Below are 23,657 nucleotides of genomic sequence, written 5' to 3'. Positions count from 1 at the left end.
ATGGAGTATGTGTGTCTGTCTCTCCGCACTCCTCCTCCCTCCCCTGCCCCGGGCAGCCAGCTTTTTTCTTCCTTGGTCCTGCAATCAAAAATGACCCCTCTGCTACAAAAGCATGCACCTTTTGTTGTTCTTCCCTGCCCAAAGCCTCCTGTGTCTTTTTAAACCAGCATTGTCACCTCTCTCTCTTTTGTTCCCCTGTTAGGTATTTTTCACTCTCCACTCCCCACTTTCTGCAGAAAGAAAAGGAGTACTTGTGGCACCTTAGAGACTAACCAATTTATTTGAGCATGAGCTTTCGTGAGCCACAGCTCACTTCATCAGATGTTTACCGTGGAAACTGCAGCAGACTTTATATACACACAGAAATCATGAAACAATGAAGTCTCTGATGAAGTGAGCTGTAGCTCACGAAAGCTCATGCTCAAATAAATTGGTTAGTCTCTAAGGTGCCACAAGTCCTCCTTTTCTTTCTGCCTTTACATAGTAACTAAACTTTTATTTATTATTTGTTCGGTACCTTATTGTCACACTCGGTAAGAAATTCTGCTCCCCTTTAGGTCACCACTATTTCTGCCCATTGTTTCTCCACCTTCCCCATCTTCCTTTATCTGTTTCTCTCCCTCTGTCTTGTTATGTATCTAATCTGTTCTTTCTTCTACATTTCCTTCCCAGCAGCAACCCCAATTCTGATTCTTGTGATACAGCTATAAAATTCACTCTCTTTATATACCCTTGCAATGCAAACTTGAGGATTAAGCCTGCAAACACCACGCAGCCTACTTTACTACTTAAGGCCAGGCTCCTGCAATTTGTTGTGGGTAGGCAGACTGCAACTCCCACATCAAGCCCCATCACCGTCAACGGCGCTCCATGTCCGTGGGTCATTCTGCCCAGTTGTAATGAATTGCAGGACTGGGCCGAAGACAATGGGACCATTGGTGGGAGTAAGTGATTGCAGGAATAGGCCCTTGAGCATGAAAAAGAATCAGAATCAGTACAAACTATTACAATTGCATTGAAACCAATCATCATAGCTTGTGAAAATGGAAATAAAAATATTCAAAGACTGAAAACAAGAAATGGCCAGTCACATTCAAAATCATAACAGTGGAATATTAAGGCTGATTCATATAAAATCCATCTGACATATGAGTGCTCAAGTTTCTGCAAATGGGAAAAGATTTAGCATCTTCCAATGCAAGAGAGAAACACATGTGTGACCATTAAATTGCATCCTGAATCTGGCTGGAGAGAGTTCCATGTAATTCAGAACTATATTTCAGAACCCTTTATTTTAACCTAGCAAAACTTCATGTGTGTAGTTTAAGCCTTTTGCAAAAACCAAGTTTTGTGCTAGGCTGCCAGACTTGAGGCATCAACAATTTGCTGTCCTCTTAACCCACCTTTGTGGCTATGTAATAATAAAACTTGGCACTTAACATAGTTTTGCAAATATTAATCACCATAAAATACTGGAGGTACTATGTCTAGTGATTGGAACATTGGACTGAGTCACAGCTCTTGGATTTTATTCTAGCTCTGCTAATGACTCCATATGTGAACATGTACTTCACCCTTTTGTGCCTTCATTTGCCTGACTGGAAAGGGTGCAATAATACTTACTCCCCGAGGATGGCTGTGAGAGTTAGGAGTAAAACCAGCTGCCTCTTTCTTCCTTCACCACCACCATGGAAGGCTCTTGTGCAGTGGAGATGGTGTGGGAGGATTGCTGTCCGCCTGTCAGCACATCTCACCACCACCTGCCTGGGCATTGCTTTGCCAGAGAGGGTGGAGCTGGGTATGGGTGGGAGATATGCAGGCAGTGTGCACATTCATTCTTAAATCCCAACTCTTAAAGAATTTCAGGGGTTTTGTTTTAATATTTTGTCTACATCTTCCAATTCATGTAGTCCTTTGTCTCATTTGGCTACATTTGTACTGGTGGCTGAGACAACTTCTAAAAGATTGCTACAGCTTACTTAGCTGAGATAAACAAGTTATCAACCTAAGCAGACTACTGTTTCATGCTTTCAAGGGATTATTATAAACACAGTTTAAAGTTGTGCAAAAAAATGAGTTGTTTATAAATTAACTCCCCCAAAAAGTCATACCATGGAGCTCAATCTTCCTCCAACAGAATTCAAGGGGGGGGGTTGCCATTGACATCAATGGGGGTGCGTTCAGGTGCCTCTAACTTGACAGCTTGCACAGTTAATCAATACTCTATGTTTTTACATTATCAGTAACAAGATGTAAATGGCATGAGATTTTTTCTCTGTGGTTGTGTAACTTGCGGGCACTAGATTCAGCACTGTCATATTTTCAAGGACTTTTCCAGTTTCCTCCTAAAACAATTCTGATTTGCAAAATCAAAACAGAGTTCCAAGAGGAACTGCAATCTAAAATAATGGTGTTAGTTTAGTTCAAACTAGACAACTTGGGACAAAATGTTCAAACCTGAGTGTCTCTTGTTTGGGTCCTAAATCCAGATTGGGCACATAAATACAATGTCCTGAGCTTCAGAAGTGTTGAGCATGCATTGACTTCAATATAGCTGTATTGAGAAGCCATATAAAGAGGTCCACTAGAAAATGAAAGCTCCTTCCCCTTGTCTATAATAGAATTATATGTTGATTTTTTTTTTCAGGTGTGGTTGTTTTTGCTTATTGAAGTGGCTGAAAGAGTTTGAGAATTTTTCATTTGCTAGATCTATCAATATGAATGTCACTTTTAGCTCTAAGTACTTTACATATTTATAAATACAGGTTTGACAAAATAGTAATAAGCCTGCAGAAAACCTTCTTGACCCCAGCATCTCTTTCATTAAGTCCACCATTAAAGACTCCATCATGGACGTTCTTCAAGGAGTTTTCCTCCTTCATGTCATCACTGGCATGTCATGATGTAGCTTGATGATGCTTCATGAGCCCCATATCCATTTTCAGATAGCTGTGGAGCACTCCTTGCAGGAAGCAAGTTCATTCCAAGAAAATAGAAATTACCCTAGGAAAGACAGGGTGGGTAACCGAACTGTCAGAGATATAGTACGCTGAAGTAAGAACAGATGGTGGATTTGCGATTGTGTCCATTAAGGATCCACCCTGATGACTAGTCAAAGAAACCATTCCCTGAGACACGTGCAGGTGCCATATTTGGTTAGACTGAAAATTTTGGGACCCACAGATACAAATTTACATACACACTCATGAAGGGAGGAGGGGGTTCATTTTAATCATCACTTAAGGTGCAATCTGATGATGCTCCCCTGCGCATTGACTAGGCCACAGGTTCTACTAGCTTTGTCTACATAGGAGGGGTGAGTAAAATAAGTGAAGAAACTTCTTGCTTAATCCTCCCTTCCATCCATTCCTCTTGTAACAATGAGGCCAAGTTTCAAATAAATCCAGACGAAAGCTTTGTATTTGTTGGAATCAATACCAATGTTTTGCATCTTTATAAATTAGGCATTTTGCCTTGGTATAAATATTCTAGATGCACAAAGTTAAACTACATCCTGCACTGGGAGGGTATGGGTGCATGGGAGTGTGCATGCATGCGTGCATGGTGGGATGGGGTAGGGGTTTCTGCGCTGTAATTCAGACAGAATACAGAACAGACTATGTGAAAGGGAAGCAGCTCAAGTTCACTTTAAGCAGGAAGTGCTTAAGTTTCCATGGAAACTGCAAGGAGCTCTGTCCATCCATGTTCCTATAGAGCAGTGGTTCTTCAACCAGGAGTATGCGTACCCCTGGGGGGTACGCAGAGGTCTTCTAGGGGGTACATCAACTCAGTTAGATATATGCCTAGTTTTACAACAGGCTACATAAAAAGCACTAGTGAAGTCAGTACACACTAAAATTTCATACAGACAGAATGGGAAAGTAAGCAATTTTTCAGTAATAGTGTGCTGTGACACATTTGTGTTTTTATGTCTGATTTTTGTAACCAAGAAGTTTTTAAGTGAGGTGAAACTCGGGGTATGCAAGACAAATCAGACTCCTGAAAGGGGTACATGGTCTGGAAAGATTGAGAACCACTGATATAGAAGAATAGTTTATTGCTACTGGTATTTCATGAAGTTCTCTCAAGTTCTACAGAATACCACAGTGTCTTAAGGCCCATAAATTGTGATTTCTGTTGCCAGTTTCTCACAATGATTTGTTTAAACATTAAAAAAAAATAAAAATTCAGGACCATCTTGTGAACCCCTTACTCCCATTGGTGAGCATTTATATGCATAAATCTCAGTGTGACTTCTTGTATGTTTAGGTGTTCACCAATAGGAGTAAGGTATTTGCAATTTGTCTCTAAACTTTAACCCACTGATACAACTAGATTCCAATCTGGATAATCCAGTGCCAGGAATTTACTCTTCAATTTCAGTTGGAAATGGATTTTTCAACCTAATCAGTTGTGAAATGTTGTTGTGTGCCACTAAATACAGCTTTATTTCACTTCAATGTTGGATGCATTTTAGTGGTGGGGAAAGTGATTCCATGTGTGTAAAATATAGTTTTTATGGCACTTTAAATCTGTAAATTGCTTTGGGATCCTTCCTAAACGTCGTTAGTATGATGATACAATTTTGTTTTTACCAGTGGTCCATTTTATCTGATCCCTTTTGAAGATTTGGCTAAAGTTGTTAATTCTGTTATGACAAATTAATACTTTATTTCCCCTTCCTTCTTCTTCAAGAACATTAAATACAAAGGAAAAAAGTAAAAAAAAGTGTAATTGCCTAGGGACTGGTGAAATTGATTAATTCATTGGTGGTATTGATTCAAAATCCTGGAGGATGCAGTTCAGGCAAAGAATTTCAATAAAATAAAGTGTTACCACATCAGAAAACAGATGTTGGCTTATCATAAAACACAAGTTTAATATTGGTGCCAGAAATGACGACATAAAGCTGGAACATGTTCCTAATTCTTTAAGTCCATAATTCATAAAATCCATTATGTAATTCTTTACGAATTTCTATAATGTTAACAACATGGCAACCTCTCTGTGGAGAGATGTTATTTTAATATTTTATTAAAAGAAACAAGGAAAAGCTGAATTTATGGTTCATATAAATTCAGTTGTCCTTCCCTTTAATTAAAGCTACTTTTATTTCTTTTCAAAATAATCTTTCCATCTTTCAAATTGTAGTAATGACATGATTATAGGTCCTATTTAATACTCCTTGTTTATGTTTTGCCTGGGTAAGGAATGATATCAGGCCAAGTTTCTAACGAGTCTAGACAAAAGGTGAGAGGGATTTATGGAAAGCCAAAGGAGTTTTGCCTGGGAAGGAGTTTTCTTTAGGTCCTTGTAAGGGTTACTTCCACGTAGAGATGGTCTTGTTGTTATTATAGTAGTGCCTTAGTGTCCTAACCAAGATCGGGATCCGATTTTGCTTGGTACTATATAAACATAAAGTACATGTATGAGTAAATTGCAGTCAAGAGGTGTGAGTGCAGAACTAGTAGAAATACCCAAGCTTGCTTTGATCAAAACTAGTTCAAGTAGCAATAGCAGCGAAGTTGTGGCAGCATGGGCAGAGGTCACTTGTGTACATACTGAGGGTCCTGGGTGGATGGGCTAGCGTGTAGAGCCACTTCACTGCTATTGTTACCCAAGCTAGTTTTGATCTAGCTAGATCAAAGATTGCTCAGGTATGCCTACAAATGCTGCAATCACACCACCCAGTTGCATGGTAAAGACATAGTTGGAAAACTAAGTCAGTCTTTGAAATGAAAATCATTTATTTTACTGTGTGTTGAATGAATTGTGAGCACTATAGCGCGCACATCTTTGCTGCTTTGTGTGTGATAGAGGTCTTCTGGTTTATAAATAGAAAGGGTACCATTTATTATATTTCACTTCCTGATTCACTAATGAATAATTCCCTGTCAATGCTATGTTCCCATGAACGGTTCTTTGCTCTGTTCCTTTTTAACTGCTAAAAACTCCAATTTCAGCAATCTTCAGTTGTCTTCCTCTGTGCAACATTGCTCAACTCCAGGTTATGCAAGTTTTAAAAAAATATTTAGCAGTCCAGTGGCTCCTTTTACCTTAGTAACACAGTGAAGGACAACCTTCCACTGTAAATATTTGATTAAGCTTTTTATGAGCAAATGAGTGATTTGTTAAGAATGATAAGACTATAGCTTGAATCTTTGTTTTCTACACTTAGTTTTATCCATATGCTCCATGCTGTCTGGAAATACATAGTAAATTATCAGAGGGGTAGCCGTGTTAGTCTGTATCCACAAAAACAATGAGGAATCCAGTGGCATTTTAAAGACTAACAGATTTATTTGGGCATAAGCTTTCGTGGGTAAAAACCTCCACTTGTTCAGATGCACAGTAACTTATGGTCCCTGCCCCAGACAGCTTACAATAAAAAGGCCCTATCTTGTTCCCAATGAAGTCAGTGTGAATTTTCCATGTGCACAGGATTGAACCATAAATGAAATGATACTGTCGAATAAACAGGAAGAAATTTGGTCTGCAATCTGTGCATATATCATTGGGAGATCATCATGGAAAAGTGAAGTGTTTAGATATTGTAGTGATGGGTTTTATGCAAGTATCATATGATCTAATAGATTTGTAATTTTAAAGGTGCATAACATGGGAATTTTGGATTTTGACTTGAGTGTAAGCAAGTTTAAGAAAATCCCATGGTACCTTCATAACTTATTTCTCAACCTATATAATCCTTTACTTTGATGGAGTTACACTAGGAATTAATATGTCCCATTGTTTTTGGCTGGCTCCAAATATATACGTATTAAAATATAATTTGGCTTTATCTCATTTTTCCCAGATAAAGATTAGGAAAAGTGCAAGAATTTTAGAAATGTTGTTATCAGAAGAGAGACCAGGTACAGTAATGGACTTCAGAAAGACGCTAACTCTCACGAAGGTTGCCAAGTGTCTGGTTGTTGACCGGAAAGTCCAGTTGAAAAGGGAACCTGGCAGTGTCTGGTCACCATGGGGCAGAGGGAGGCACCGGGTCATTAACCTGCACCAACTCCTGCTGAGCCGGCGTCGCCACCTCCTACCTGCAGGCAGGCACAGCTCCCGTGCCAGTCCTGGAGCAGATGGAGTCCTGCTGGGGGGTGGGGAAGAGGGAAAAGGTGGAGACGATCCAGTGACAAGTGGGGTGGGGGAAAGCAGCGAGTGATGGGGAGGGGGGAAGAGGAGTGGGTGGGGGGCAGGGCCTGGGGAAGATGCAGAGCAAGGGCGGGGCCTTGGGATGAAGAGGCGGGGTGGAAAGGCAGGGCCTCGGGGGGTCTGGTTTTCAGCCACTAGAAAGTTGGCAACCCTACTTCTCATGTCAGTGGGACTGATGTCACAGGCAAAAGATTCTTGGGACCAATTCAGATCTCATGTAAAATGGTGCAAATACATTAATTTCAAGGGAGCAGCCCATATTTGCACCAAGTCTGAGTACGGGGCTCTGCCTGGTAAAGTCTGAGTAGAGTTCAGCCTTCACTAACACTTCACATGTTGAATGGACTGCTTGTGGGGAGGGGAGGAGGGGAGAAGCATGATATGGAAATGCAGTGCCCTTTAGTGTAATGTTCTGTGGTGCATGTGTGTCTGCCAGGTAAGGGATTGGATTAAAATGAGGAGGGAATATGAGGGTGGTGGGCTGGAATGAATAAGAATGAATTAAATAAAGAGGGGGTTAAAATAGATGAGACTGGAAGTGAATAATATATGCATAAGGATTTCAGCAGAAAGTCAGTCAATGTTCCAGAGGCGATGTTCTGGAAACTAGTGTAAAAGGGAGATGTAGGAAAGGAAACAAGGTTAGGGTGAAGATTGACTCAAAGATTTCTGGGCTTGGGTGCCCAGGGAACGTCCTGAGTTAATGAGAATGGAATCAGAAACGTGCAGTAGGCCATAAATCCTTTTTATGAGCCGTGGTGGAATATAGAATCATAGAAATGAAGGGCTGGAAAGGACCTTGAGAAATCATCTAGTCCAGCCCCCCGCGCTGAGGCAGGACCAAGTCAAGTTAGGCTGGGCAAACACCTGTCAGGGATGGTCTATTTCCAGTGATTCCACAATCTCTATTGGAAGCCTATTTCAGAACTTAACCACCCTTTTAGTCAGAAAGTTTTTCCTAATATCCAGCCTAAATCTCCCTTCCTGCCTATTACTTGTTCTCCATGTCTGCTGAAGGTAGGACAAGAATTGATCACAGTCCTCTTTATAACAGCCCTTAATACAGGGTGGGCAAACTTTTTGGCCTGACGGCCACATCAGGATTCCAAAACTGTATGGAGGACCGGGTAGGGAAGGCTGTGCCTCCCCAAACAGCCTGGTCCCTGCCCCCTCCCACTTCCTATCCCCTAACTGCCCACCTCAGAACTCCTGACCCATCCAACCCCCCCTGTTCTTTGTCCCCCTGATCGCCCCCTCCCGGGACCCACTGCCCCAACAGCCCCCCCTGGGATCCCACCTCCTATCCAACCCCCCCTGCTCCCTGTCCCCTGATTGCCCTGACCCCTATCCACACCCCTGCCCCCTGACAGGCCTCCCAGGACTCCCACGCCTATCCAACCACTCTCTGTCCCCTGACTGCCCCCCGGAACCTCCTGCCCCTTATCCAACCCTCCCGTTCCTCACCCCCTTACCATGCTGCTCAGAGTACCAGGACTGGCAGCCACGCCACCTGGCTGGAGCCAGCCATGCCGCCGCACAGTCTAGAGCACCAGGGCAGGCCGGCGGCTCTCGCAGCTGCACTGCCTGGCAGGAGCTCGCAGCCCCGCCACCTAGAGCGCTGGCGGCATGGCGAGCTGAGGCTGCAGGGAGAGGGGACAACAGGGGAGGGGCCGGGGGCTAGCATCCCTGGCCTGGAGCTCAAGAGCCAGGCATGATGGTCCCACGGGCCGGATGTGGCCCTCTGGCTGTAGTTTGCCCATCTCTGCCTTAATATATATGAAGGCTGTTGTCAGCTCCCTCATCAGTCTTCTCTTCTCAAGACTAAACTTGCCATTTTTTAACCTTTCCTCATACATCAGGTTTTCTAAGCCTTTTATCATTTTTTGTTGTCCTCCTCTGGATTTCCTACAGTTTGTCCACATCTTTCCTAAAGTGTGGTGCCAAGAATTGGACACAGTACTCCAGCTGAGGCCTCCCCAGTGCCAAGTGGAGCAGGACAATTACCTCCTGTGTCTTACATAGGATACTCCTGTTAATACACCCCAGAATATTAGCCTTTTCCACAAATGCACCATATTGTTGACTCATATTCATCAGATGCTTTTCCAGAAGGACTACTACATAGCCAGTTATTCCCCATTTTGTAGTTGTACATTTTATTCCCTCCCCCTCCCCTCAGCCCCAGTGGAGTACTTTGCAATGTCTTTATTGAATTTCATCTTGTTGAATTGAAACACATTCTCCAATTTGTCAAGGTCCTTTTGAATTCGAATCCTGTCCTCCTCCAAAGTTCTTGCAAGCCCTCTCAGCTTGGTGTCATCTGCATATTTTATAAGCATACTCTTCATTACCCAAGTCATTAATGAAAATATTGAATAGTAACAGACTCGGGACTGACACCTGCGGGACCCCACTAGAGAGAGACTCCCAGTTTGACAGAGAACTATTCATAACTACTCTTTGAGTGTGGTCTTTCAACCAGTTGTGTACTCACCTTACAGTAACTTAATCTAGACTGCATTTCCCTAGTTTGCTTATGAGAATGTCATGTGGGATTGTGTGAAAATCTTTACTAAAATCAAGGATAACACAACTACTGCTTCCCCCATCATTCATTAGGCCAGGAACCCTGTCAAAGAAGGAAATTAGGTTGGTTTGGCATCATTTGCTCTTGACAAATCTATGCTGGCTATTCCTTATAACTCTATTATCCTCTCGGTGTTTACAAACTGTGTGTTTAACAGTTTGTTCCAGTATCTTTCCAGGGATCAAAGTTAGGCTGATTGGTCTATAATTTCCTGGGTCATCTTTGTTCCCCTTTTTAAAGATAGGTACTATGTTTGTTTGCTCTTCTCTTGTCCTCACGGACCTCACCCATTTTCCATGAGTTCTCAAAGATCATTGCTAACATTTTTGAGATTGCTTCAGCTAGCTCCTCAAGTATCCTAGGATGAATTTCATCACACCCTGCCGATTTGAATACATCTAAATATTCTTTAACCTGTTCTTTTCCTATTTTGGCTTGTGTTCCTTCCCCCTTCTTGTTAATATTAATTGTGTTGAGTATCTGGTCACCATTAACCCTTTTTTGCGAAGGCAAGCAAAATAGGCATTAAATGTCTCCGTCTTCTTGATGTAATCTATTATTAGCTTTCCTTCCGTGCTAAGTAGAGGACCTACACTTTCCTTCATCTTTCTCTTGCTCATAACATATTTAAAGAACATCTTCTTGCACCTTTTATGGGAACTGGCTTGAATAAAACAAAAACCTAAATGTTTTTTAAGATTTGAATTCATGAACCCGCAAATTTACTCCCTCCCTATAGCCCCTCCACTCTACTAACATTCGTTCTTACCGTTGTGTTAGGCAGCAGGTTTAAAAGTACGCTGCCGGACCCAAGTAAATCTATGCTGAGCCCTAGTGCCTTGATTTAAATTTTTCTGTTGTGTTCTCTGGAGGCAGATATGCTACAGACTGCATCAAGTGACAGTGTACCAGAAGTGTGATACTTTTAGGGCCCTAAAAGATGGAAGTGAGCCCTTACTGTGGAGTTGGTCTTTATAACACAGGCAGGAGAGAGCTGCAGTACTGAAAAACAGGGTCCTAGAAATACTCTGGTAAGAGGAAGTGGTCTTTGCTAGACTGGACAGGAGAAAAAAGGTCACATGAACTGAATTTCCAAACCTTTTAAGGTTTTCCCATTGCTACTTTTGCCTAGAAAAGGAGGCTTCAATATTTGAATAAATCTCTTTTAGATGGTTATGATGGAGACACCAAGAAAACAAGGGTCATCACTGGAAAATTTTAAATCGTGATTGGTTTTTTTCAGAAAGACATACTCTAGTTCAAACTTGAATTAATTCAGGGAAGTCCTCTAGCCTGTTTTTATACAGGAGGTCAGACTGGAGAGGCAGGCAGCCTGGGGAGGCAACTGGCCCAGTAGTCTTGAAGCCCTGGGCTCCCAGGCCTGGGGGCAGTCTGTATGCCCAAGAGCCCTAGACCCTGGAAGCACATTGCAGGACTTCCAGGCTCCCAACTCTGTGGCAGAAAGGGGTTCCAAGCTCTGTGCTGCGGAACAAGGAGCCTTCATTCCGAGAACCCAGTTCTGGCTAGAGCCAATTCTCCCTAGGCTTTTGGGACTTCAAGGCACCTGGACGCACTGCAGGGAGCCAGAAAGCCCTGGCATGGTGAGGCTACCTGGAAATATGGATCCTGGAAACCTGGAGGACCCTGGCTCCAGTGCAGTATAAATGGTGGGACTCTCAAGCAGCACGCCACGTGGGCTGGCAGGGAACCAGGCAGATTTCTGACCGAAACCTTCCCGTGATTCACTAAAATTCATTGAACCTGATTTGCTTTCATGAGACATTTTGGGTTTAATGAACCAGCATTTTCCAAGAAAATTTTGTTTTGTTAGGAAATTTCCAACCAGCTCTATGTCTGGCCTTATAAACTCTGAAAAGAGAACAGAACAATCAGTGTAAAAAGCCACACTGAGAGAAAGTGGGATGAAAGTGGGAAAAGACTAGATAGAGAGATTTTGTTTTCAGTTTTCTAAGGGTATAATAATACAATTTAAAATTATAAAAAGATGCACTTACCTGTCACTTTAATTTAACCTTTTTGGAATGTCCAAGGGGAAAAATAAGTTGTTTTCAATTCTAGATTCAGAGTTCTAAATGCAAAGCATTGCCCAATGATGACTTTTTGGATCTTGGATTTAAAAAAAACAACAACATTGTTCCTTCACAGCAGATTGCACAGTTAAGATATGAAATATAATTCACAAAAACAAATATTTTAGTCTCCTGCAACAGGCAGGCAGTAGAAATAACTGTTTAGATTATTATAACTTTAAACAATAAAGAGTTATTCTACCATCTATAAAGCTTCCAATGACATATAAACGTCTTATTTGTACAGTAAGTATCCATATAAATAGACATTTATTAAGAGTTATCTATATCTTATCACAGCTTTGGGATTGTTTAGTCAGCTCCTTGAATAGTTACTATTAGGCAGTTTGCATACTGTATGTTAGTGCATTTACTAACTGGAGGATATTAATTTTATAACAACTTTTAAAAAGCTATTCTAAAAATATTTTAGTCAGTTTATACAAAGATTAAACTAAAACCACTCTAAGTGATTGAAAAATGTGTTGGGATTTGAGAAGCATTTTAGTAAAACGTGATTGGTTAAGAAAAGCCCAGGCATTCAAGTTGATTTAGGAAACAGTTGTTAACTCACAGCATAATTAATATGTATAACAAACATCACTAGAAGAGGCAACCATAAAAATATTGAAAAATGTGTAAGATATAGATGACTAAGATAGACAAGCACTTAGAGGAAGCAAAATATCACAGGCTACAGATGCGGTAGTGGATGGACCTGTAATGGTCATGTGATCTTCCACTATGCGTATTAGGCTAAAATATTTGTGGTTTTAGTTAAATTACATTGCTGGTACTGAAGCAAAAGGCAGATAGAACAGCTGTGTTTGTCAGAAGGACAGCAGCTTTTAAAATCCAAACAAGCACATTGTAAGCAGTTTCTGGTCCCTGATATCTACTTGAAATCAAAGAGAAAGCTAAGCAAAGAGAAGAGATAAAATATTACTGGGGTGAGATGATATGCTGGCAGATGATGATAATTGTCTTGAATTCTTTTTGAATCCTACATCTTTGCAGGCATCAAAAGAAAGGTTGGTGATTATGAAACAACCTATTGTTAGAGGAAGCTCATAGTTATCTTTGGTGTGTGTTTGAAAGAGAGCAGTCATGTCTTTTAACTTCATTTTACCTTTTAGGCCACGTAATAAAATCAGATGCTTTTATTCAATGATAATTTAAGTCAAATTACTTAATTAGGTATCTGCTTATAGAAGTTATCCTCTCTTATATAGTTTCTTCTTATCTACATGTGGAGCATCTTTCATGTCTAAAAAAGTGGACAGGAAAATTGATTAAAAGCACTGATGAACAGTAACATCTCACCTATTGTAAAACATTATGGGAATGAGAAACGTCTGTAAAGGGATTGAAAGTATTTCCTTTGTTGTACAAGTGATTCTTATCTCAGAAGAACAAATACTCTAATCTGTAACAATGTTGTACTTCTGAACAGCTGAAAGCTTATCAAATTCTCCTTTTAATACCAGGAAAAAAACACTTGCCTCTCACAAAAGATTAAATTTACCTGATGTTCATTGAGGTAAATGGGGAAAAAAGTCATGCAAATAAACATTTTACACTAAATGCAATATTCATGCATAAATCCACTTTCCCCATACTTTCTACAGAAATATACTATAACTTAAGAAATAGATATGCTTCATTCATTACATATTTCACTACTTTTTGAGTAATGTATTTTTACTGGGGTTGACTGTTTATATTTTAAGGGTTAAAAGGTAATTGCATAGTATCAATATTTTAAAATTCATCACTTTTAGCATATGGCTGGTCAAAATTTATCTTACAATGTCTGCTGTTAAGATTAGCTTTATGGAGTTTTTATTCTCATGCCATTCTAAGGACCTTCCTGCTCAGGTGCAAGAAGTCTGTTTGCTTTCAATGTATAATGTTTATCAGCTATAACATCTTGTTTAAAATTCCTATCTCAGCATCTTGACCATTTTAAATGTCTTGAACTCCATACGCAGTGATGCATAACTGGGAATACCCATGGAAATACATGATCCCAAGGCCGTGGGAGAATTCATAGAAACTCTAATTTCATAGAAACTCTAATTTCACCGTTATAGTATCAGAATAAAATGCAATAAGTGGCAAAATTCCTAACATGTCTTTAATATTTTTCAGTTGCTTTATGTGAAATGAGGTTTTCAGAATCTTCATACACTTAATTAGAAATCCTGTGAATTAATTTGCCTGAAAGTTAAACGAGCACTTCATTTACCTTAATCTATTGCAGTTTTTTCAACTGCTTCTTTAGAAAGATTTGAGAGACTAATTAATAAAGGACAGGTAAAGGGCTCAATCCTATAAGGAACTGAAATCCAGATCCACAAAGGTATATAGGCTCCTAACTTCCATTGGACTGGAATTCTTTTGTGGATCTGGCCCAGGGTACCCCTAACTCCCACTGAAATCAATGGGAGTGAAGAGTGCTTAGCGCCTCTTTGGAGGCGATTAGTATCTTGCAGAATTGGACCCTCAATCTGTAACACATTTGTGTTCTAGTTTATCATTGCTAAAAGAATGAGGAGTACTTTTGGCACCTTAGAGACTAACAAATTTATTTGGGCATAAGCTTTCGTGGGCTAAAACCCACTTCATTGGATGCATGCAGTGGAAAATACAGTAGGAAGATAGATATACACAGAGAACATGAGAAAATGGGTGTTGCCATAGCAACTATAACAAGACTAATCAATTAAGGTGGGCTATTATCAGCAGGAGAAAAAAATCTTTTGTAGTGATCAGCAGGATGGTCCATTTCCAACAGTTGACAAGAAGGTGTGAGTAACAGTTGGGGAAAAATTAGCATGGGGAAATAGTTTTTACTTTGTTTAATGACCCATCCACTCCCAGTCTTTATTCAAGCCTAATTTAATGGTGTCCAGTTTGCAAATTAATTCCAATTCTGCAGTTTCTCATTCGAGTCCGTTTTTGAAGTTTTTTTGTTGGAGTATTGCGACTTTTAGGTCTGTAATTGAGTGACCAGAGAGGTTGAAGTGTTCTCTGACTGATTTTTGAATGTTATAATTCTTGATGTCTGATTTGTGTCCATTTAAAAAAAAAAAAAAGAATAAAGCTTATGCCCAAATAAATTTGTAAGTCTCTATAACAAACAAGTACTCCTTGTTCTTTTGACTGATACAGACTAACATGGCTACCACTCTGAATCTTATTGTTGCTATGAGTTTAATCTTGGATGATGCATCTGAAGTATATGTTACTAGGTGGCTGAAATTTAGTTGTTTGTGCAAAATATTCATCAAATGCTTTTACTGTCACCATTGTGAATGACACAATTACAACTAATGTTAACATCCTTTTTTAACTTTTGGGGGGATGGATCTTCAATCTCTCTTCTTTCCCCCTCCCACCATAACATATATTTAAGGTCCCTGCATCACATTAATCCTTTCCATCTCCAGTGCATATAAGGCTCTGAACTGGGAGTCAGGGTTTCTTTTCCCTGCTCTGCCACTGATTAGTCTTTTTTAAATCAGTGGGTCTACTCACCTGCTTAAAGTTAGGGCATGTGCTTGACTACTTTCATGCCAGTTTTTTATGAGTCTTCAACTTCAGGTTGTGGTTTTGTAGGTGCAAAATTGTGGGCACAGATGTTAGTTAACATGACTGAATACCTGATTTATTCTGGGTGCAATCAGGTAGTTAGACATCTAATAATCAGATATGCACACACAAACCCCAGCTTGCCTACCCATCTGCATGTTTGTCATGTTCAAAAGTGCAAGTGAGTTTTGTATGCCCACAATTAATTGTGCCTGAAAACTTGGAGGGTGTTCTTAAATGTTGAAATCCTAAAAGCTTCTGTTAGTGTCTCAAATGAAAGACGATGTGTGTGTATATATATACACCATATGGAATTGGAGATTGGGGGGATTTCCAATGGAATTTTCACAAAGCAAAAATGAAAGCATTAGAGGTTTCCTATTGTAAGAAAAGATTCCAACAGAAATGCGGTCTCTCCATCTTACACTGGTGAGTGGAAATGCTGCAATCATTGATATGCCTGAACTGAAAACTGCACTCACTTTTCTTGTGGAATGAGGGCCCTTGGGCATTTTTGTTTTTAATTTAAGAGAACACAAGTGACTAGGTGGTTTGGAGATCAATGAGCTCTCAATTGGTCACTGAACTTAATGTGCAATGACCAGTGAGTTTATTCATGGACACCCAAACTTTGATATCAAAGGGCCACATCTAATTTCCGCAAAACAGGGCAGACTGCAGCTACCCTCATCTTTAATGTAGAGGAAGAGGTGCAGCCCACAGAGACTATAGGTCCCAACGTCAGGGCTGGCTCCAGGCAGCAGCGTTCCAAGCAGGTGCTTGGGGCGGCAGTTAGAAAGGGGTGGCAGTGTTTCCACGGCGGCGGCAATTCGGTGGCAGCTCCTCTGCCCCGCCGGCCATGGCGCCAATTCGGCGGCAGCTTCTCCCATTTGCCGTCCGCAGTGGCACTTTTTTCCACTGCTTGGGGCGGCAAAAACTATAGAGCCGGCCCTGCCCAACATGCAGTGCTCCATCTTGACCTGGGTGGAAGGCTACAACTGGTGGGAGCATAACCTGTTGTGCTGTATTCCTTGAGGGCTGCCTCTCAGGCCAGGTCTACACTTGATAGCTGTATTGGTATAACTATGTTGGTTAGGGATGTGATTCTTATTATAAAATTATTTGTATTATAAAAATACATAAGCCCTATTGTGGATGCAGTTATACCACTGTAAAAGTGCCTTATAGGATATGGTGCCCTTGTGGTATGGAACAGTTATGGCACCTTTACACTGATATAACTGTATCCACACTAGGAGAGTTGTATCTCTTTAACCATATCAGTATTGTTAAAGAGGCACAACTTTCTAGTGTGGACAAGGCCTCTGTACTAAAGATGTGGGCAGACACGAGACCTGGTGTAGAATTCAATGGGCTGCTTCAGCTCCTCAGGCTGTGCTTTGGCCACCCCTGGTTTACTTGCATCTGTCGGTGCCCCAATCCCATTTCATAAGGCTGTTTGACATGTAAACACTTCTTTTTGGTGTCTTCAAGGCAAGTCCTGTGACAAATATAGTTACTGCCCTACAAAGGAGGAAGATAATTTGTTGCAGGTGCTTTCTCAAGAAATGCATAATTACTTGGGTGGATTAGCAGTTGGGTTCCAGTTACGTAGATACTAGCAGCTGTACCCAGACCGTCCTATCTTGAACTGACATAAGGACTACCTTGGTATAGAACGTATTGGGGGAACTACTAAAGCAGTGGTTCCCAACCACAGGTACATGTATCTATACTGATGCCTGAAGCTTTTGTAATTGATGCTCAGCTATTGTGAATGGAAAGAAAGTTTTTGTTACATAGTCAGATGATTGCATGAAAAGCTACTTGGTTATATAATAACACATTTTTGTTTAATACCTTTTTATTCCAACAGGAAATATGGGATGTATAAAATCAAAAAGAAAAGAGACTCTGCATGGAGATGGGCTAGATTTGAAGAACCAACCAGTACGTAAAACTGAACGAACTATTTATGTGAGGGATCCAACGTCCAATAAACAGCAAAGGCCAGTAAGTAGATAGTCTCAGGGGAGAATTCCAATAGCAAGATCAAAGCATGACTGGCATGATTTAAATTTAAATAAAAAACGCATGTAGAACCTAAAATTAATCATTTTTGTCTACAATTTTGCTTTGTAGTGCTGTGCAACTTTACCGTCAAAGGGTATGCCATATTTTAAAAAGCCCTTGGCGGTTTATTTCTTTGTAAATATTGGCTCGGCCTTCTTTTTATAGAGAGCAAATACTCCCTGATGTGGTATGTTTGATGCTTTCAAGGAATGCTGAGTGACTCTGAGGAAGTCTGAAATAGTTTAGAAATAGTTCTAAAAGCAACAATATCTTAGAAGCGTTTTGCACTTTTAAGCTCATAAGAATTGTAGAGCATCAGAATTTCTTTATAAAAGCACCACCTCTTTATTTTTAATGTGTAGTTCTGCACTGATAAGGAGTGTACTGTTGCATGTTGTTCTAGTACAGCAAACCTTGACTTCTCACCTCTCTCCATAAGCATATGTGGACTGAAGGGCAGCAGAATGGATGCAATTCTGCTGTACAGGGCAGAGCAAGCCAATTGAAAACCCCTGTGTGCTGTGGAGCAGTGCTCTATCCACAGTAGTGAAGGCAGGCCACTGGTGTAACTCATGGGTCTGCTACCATGCAGGTCCACTAGTGAAACCCCGCTCCTGAGTAGGGGGAAACACAGCATCGTCTGCCAAGTATTTCTGCAGCCAGGAGGGGGAAGGATGCCATGAAATCTCCTGTGCAAAACCTTACAAGACGATCTTGTATAGAGGAGAAGATATGGACCTATATGCATTTTCCACCCTAAATTGGCAAAATATAAGGATTGTTACCGTCTGGATAAAAATGAAATAATTCCTTTTTCTCAGTTGCTTAGTCAGCAGTAAACATGTTTCCCCATATCTCCACTCAGTTGGCCAGATCCTCAGCTGGTGTCAACTGGCAGAATTCTCAGTAAAGCTATGCTGATTTATACTAGCTGGGGTCTTGACCAGGTGTGTTTTATGAATGAAATCTCATGGACAGCAACACTGGAAAATTGCAGGCATAAGAAAATCAGATTCTGCAATTTTTTAATCATTACATTTTTTTTATTCCCCCCCCCCCCCCCCGAATCAACTAAAAGTAAATATTTTTTATAGGGCTGTCAAGCGATTAAAAAAATTAATTGTGATTAATCACAGTTTTTATCACACTGTTAAACAATAAATTTTTGGTGGTTTTCTATATTTCAAATATAGGTGTGGGGCTCTGTCCTGGGGCTTCTGCCCCCCGCCGACAATGCCTGCCTCCCTGCTAAGTATGCGATCAAGGCATTAAAAAAAGTAATGCAATAATTTTTGTTTTCAGTTAATTGCAGGCGTTAACTGTAATTAATTGACAGCCCTATTATTATTTTTAGCTTTCTGAGGGCAGCTCCTCACACTGATAATTATTGCTCTGTCGGCCTGTTAAAGTAGCTTTGTCAAAGGTCAGTGCAGCAACAGCAAAGCTGTGAATTTTCCACTTCGCTTTTCAGCTTGGTGCGGTGTGAGCTGATAAGTTCAACGTCTAGTTGGGACTTCTTCAATGTTTACTTTATCATTTGCCTTTAAAATTGCACAGGAAAAATAGCCACATGCTTCTTTTTAATTAAAGTTTTGTGGATATTGTCTTAGAAATATTTAAGATGACGCCACACGAGCTGAAGAATCTTTTATATATTATGTACTGTGCATATAATATATATAATCATAGTGATCTCCAACTGCTTAATTAACAAATATTTTGTTGTAGGGGAATACAGAAATGCACCTTTTACCAGGGCAGAGATTCTGTAAAGAAGGTATGTTTCCATAAGAACGCTAACAACTTGTGATAGCCGTATACAAACAAATATGATAGTAAGAATGTCACTTGGCTTTCTGCATTAATAGACGCGGAGGAGCATGGGGACATTGTAGTAGCCTTGTATCCTTATGATGGAATTCATGAAGATGACTTGTCCTTCAAGAAAGGAGAAAAAATGAAAGTTCTTGAGGAGTAAGTAGAGCAGTGTTGGCTGTACTGTACGTATTCTGTGGATATCACTACATCCGTATATAGATGTTGTTTTTCTCTTTCTGTATCTCTCTCTCTCTCACACACACACATGCTCTCAAACTAAAGGAAAAAAGCTCCTTTCCATGTGAAAGTGAAACTGGGTCCTTCCTCCCAGCCCCTGTAACACTTGGGCAGTTGATTGGGTGAGGGTTGTAGCAGTTTGCTCTGAAGCTGACCCTCTAAAGTTTCTGAGATAACTGAATTTCAGAGAAAAATGCTGTGTTTTCCCCTCCAGCCCAGCCAGGGTCCTCAGCAGCACCACAGAAGTAGCTGAATAACCTTTCATTATTTTTTCTTCGCATGTTGTGATTACTGTTGTTGTTTTGTGTTTCAGGCTTGGAGAATGGTGGAGAGCTAAATCTCTCTCAACAAAGAAAGAAGGCTTCATTCCAAGCAACTACGTAGCAAAAGTAAACACCTTGGAAACAGAAGAGTATGTTCTTCTATATTTCAGTACATTTGAAACTTTCTTTTCCACCCTGTTGCATATTCTTGGGGGTAGAGAGAAAAAACCCTAACTCTTTCAAAATACTTTTCAGGTGGTTCTTCAAAGATATAACCAGGAAAGATGCAGAGAGACAGCTTCTAGCACCAGGAAACAATCCTGGAGCATTCCTTATCAGAGAAAGTGAAACATTAAAAGGTAGGCAATGGATTACTTTGGGATTGATACCAGAGATAAAAATGAACTCATGATCAAGAGCTGAAGTTGGCCCAATATGTTATGTTGTTTGCTACATATATCAGTGAATTCAGTTAGACTGTGGGAAAGTCTCCAAAGGAATTGAAGGAGTCCTATGGCTTAACACTTAAAACCTACCCAGAAAATATAGAATAGAAATAGAGAATGTACTGTGAGAAATGATCCTATGTAGGCAAAGAGAGTGGATGAACTAGGAGGTCTTTTCCCTTCTGAACATCTGTGATACTGTGACTCCTAGGATGGGTTAGATGATAACTTTAAATGTGAATAACAGTTGTCCTGTTCTGTAAAGCTCTTGAGATATCAAATCTTACAAATACAGGTTTTATAGTATACTTGTGGCACCCGGGGGTTTGCACTGTAGGTAGAAAATCAAACTATATTTTTATAACAGAAGCCATTATTTATACTGAGAAGACTAATGGAGACACCAGACTAGAATTTTCAAAGGAACCTGAAAAAGTTAGGCACCAACATCTCATTGATGCATCTAGTCCAATATGTTGTCTCCAACAGTGACAGTACCAGATCCTTCAGAGAAAGATGCAAGAATCCCTGCAATGGACAGTTATGAATAACCTGCCAATAGGGAGTAGGCCTGGCTTGATTTGAGTAATTAAATGTGGAGGCGGCTTCATTTTTTGGAAGACAGGATTAGGGAGGTAACTAGATTAGCAGACTGAAAATGGAATGCTTGTGCTAAAATAAGTAAACGGGTCAGTAAGCTAAAAGACAACATCTGAGCTAGCTAAGATTAGAGGGGGAACACCCAGGGCACCATTTGCTGAGAACAGGATAACAATGGACAAGAGAAGTTGGGAGCATAAAGATGAGGTAAAGAGTAAAGTCGAACATGGGTAGCGCATGGACAGAGCATTCTGCACTGGGATTGGTTCCTGCAAAGTAACCAAGCCAGTCCCAAAACATGTAATGCAATATATAGTGAAGGTAGTGCAATTTCTGAATGTATATAAAGACAGGGAGTTTGTGTCATTTGGATTTGTGGTATGCCATATACCCACTCCCTACGCTTACGCCTGATCAATTCAAGTGTTGTTCATATGCCAATAAAGAAACCTCAGTGACAAGTCTGGAGTCAAGCTGAGTTCCTGGATACATGTGGATCTCGTGATTCTTCCTTTCTGCATGCCCAAAACCCCCTCCTCGCTAGCCTATTCGCAGCATCCAGGGGCTTAAGGCACACTGATTCCTTGTACTCGCCCTCTGCCAGGGTGAATTTCAGCCTGTATATCAATTAGTGAGGTTGGGCTAATCCTGCAGTTGCTTCTGCACATGGTCCCACTGAAGTCAATGGGGCTATGCCCAGGAATAGGAATAGCCATGTAACTGTCTGCACAACTGAGCCTCAGTTTGTCAGAATATTACCAAAAAAGAAAGAGAGAAAATTAGTGTGAGTATCTCCATTGGTATCGAAGCAGAAAAGTCTGACAGAAAATTAGCTTTCTGGGTAAATTTGGTACCAGCAACAGAGCCTGCAGTTGCTAACTTCTTCATGCCAATCGTTTGGGATGATTGCAGAATGCTTTTTGAAGTAAATAGTGGACAAGAGAAGCAGGGGGAAAATTTACATGTTTGTTGCATATATTAATATTGAACTACAGCAATGTGTGCAATATAGGTGTCCTATCTACTAAACAACATCTTTGCACTGTTTGTCCACAGGCAGTTATTCTCTCTCCATCAGGGACCATGATCCACAGCATGGTGATGTTATTAAGCACTACAAAATAAGGAGTCTAGACAATGGAGGATATTACATCTCTCCAAGGATTACATTTTCCACCATCAACGATATGATCAAACATTACCAAAGTAAGTTAAATCAGTCAGTGGCTTGCTTATTGGATATTGGGCGTTGTTTTCATTAAAGCAAATAATCAAAATGCTTTTCTTGTTCTATTTCAAGTCTTTCCACATTTTTTGTAAAAAATCCAAGCACTGAGAATTGTAGCAAGATATAATATTAGCCTTGATTCTGACCTCTGATATGCCTGTGTAAATCAAGAGTAACTCCATACAAGTCAATGTCAATGTTACACCAGTGTGAAACTGGGACTAGAGAATAATCAGGCCCACTGTGAATAAGTGCTGTTTTTGTAAGTGTAAACCGATATATGTGGACATTATGATATGCTGGAATTCTAAATATTTCTTATACATAAATGTCTTCCAGGATTGTATCTGGTGATTTATATGAAAAAAAAAATCAACACTGTAATTTTCTTGTGCCAACAATGACATTTTTTGTGAGTGACTTTATGATGGGAATGCAAAATTCCCGTTGACTTCAAAGGGAGCAGGAATTGGGTCTATAAACAGTAACCTCTTATAAAAATGTCTACAGCTGCTCATTGAGTACAAAATTTCCATTGCCTATACCTTCTTGGGGTCAGGAAAAGGAGATTTGGGGCCATTTTGTAGCTGAAAAAAATACAAGGTTGAGATTTTCAAAGCCAGACTGGAGGTTTAGCCACACAATTTCGATTAATTTTAATTTATGATGTGTTGTAAATCCCCTGCACTGACTGGAAAATCTCAATCCTACTTAATTACATTTATTTTTTCTTTGTAAGTGTGCAGTGACGGAGAAGTAATTATTATCTATTTAGTGTGTGTGGGTGGGTGGCTACTGTATAATTTAAGAGCTGCGTAGAAATGTAACAAAATACTAGGCTCAATCCTGATATTTATTGAAGACCAGTGGCATCTTTTTCATTATCTAGATTTCACAGGATTGGAACCAATATTTCCTCTAAAGGGAAAAGAGAAAAAACATCAGCATCCTTCACCAAACAGAACTTAGCTTACAAAATACTACGGGTGTAGATTACTTGTCTACAGCTTGGCTCGATGCCTTTTGGTATGAAACACCTCACAGACTAAATAAATCACTCTTTTTTTAACTGACTGAGCCAACACACTGTGTTCATTTAATGTCCTCAGAGAGATGCTACTCTAGCGAAAACTCTCCCATCTTAGAAGGCAGCACGGTTTAGTGGCCTGAGCACAGGACTCAAATCAAGAAATTCCTGAGTTCTAGCCGTAGCTCTGCTATTGACCCTCTTCTGTGAAATTGTGCAAGTTACATAGTTTCAAACTCAAATGCCTAAAATTAGGCACCTTAATAAGTGAGTCTGTGCTTTAGAAATGCTGAAGTCAATGGAAGTGGCACGTACTCAGAACTTCTCCTGATTCGGATCACATACTTTACTAATAAGATTTTCTTTTTCTTAAGCAGTATTTCCAATTCTGTCTTCATTAACATACTTTCAGGAGTTAGAACATACGTTTTATTTACCTTGGCACTATTTATCTTAGTGCACTGTTGAAGTGAGAAAAGCAAATCTAATGACGATATGAGCAATAACAATCTCTTTGCATCTGCAGATCT

General features: G+C 40.2%; 1 protein-coding gene across 2 annotated transcripts in view; it reads left to right on the top strand.

Moving 5' to 3' along the window:
• Window positions 1-23,657, top strand: part of LYN (LYN proto-oncogene, Src family tyrosine kinase) — a 94,637-nt gene that overhangs the window by 18,185 nt on the left and 52,795 nt on the right. The window contains exons 2-7 of one of the 2 annotated variants that reach the window (XM_048840706.2): window positions 17,312-17,385; window positions 19,237-19,285; window positions 19,377-19,482; window positions 19,877-19,975; window positions 20,082-20,185; window positions 21,929-22,078. In XM_048840706.2, the coding sequence (XP_048696663.1) occupies window positions 17,317-17,385; window positions 19,237-19,285; window positions 19,377-19,482; window positions 19,877-19,975; window positions 20,082-20,185; window positions 21,929-22,078 (577 nt within the window). In that variant the 5' untranslated portion in view covers window positions 17,312-17,316. Of the gene's footprint in view, window positions 1-17,311; window positions 17,449-19,236; window positions 19,286-19,376; window positions 19,483-19,876; window positions 19,976-20,081; window positions 20,186-21,928; window positions 22,079-23,657 lie in introns of both variants that reach the window. The other variant, XM_048840705.2, reaches the window with a different exon arrangement.

The sequence above is a fragment of the Caretta caretta genome, chromosome 2 (genome assembly GCF_965140235.1).
Source record: "Caretta caretta isolate rCarCar2 chromosome 2, rCarCar1.hap1, whole genome shotgun sequence".
In the NCBI taxonomy this organism is placed as follows: Eukaryota; Metazoa; Chordata; order Testudines; family Cheloniidae; genus Caretta; species Caretta caretta.
The sequence above is the reverse complement of the archived record's forward strand: the minus strand, read 5'-3'. Positions and strand labels throughout refer to the sequence as shown.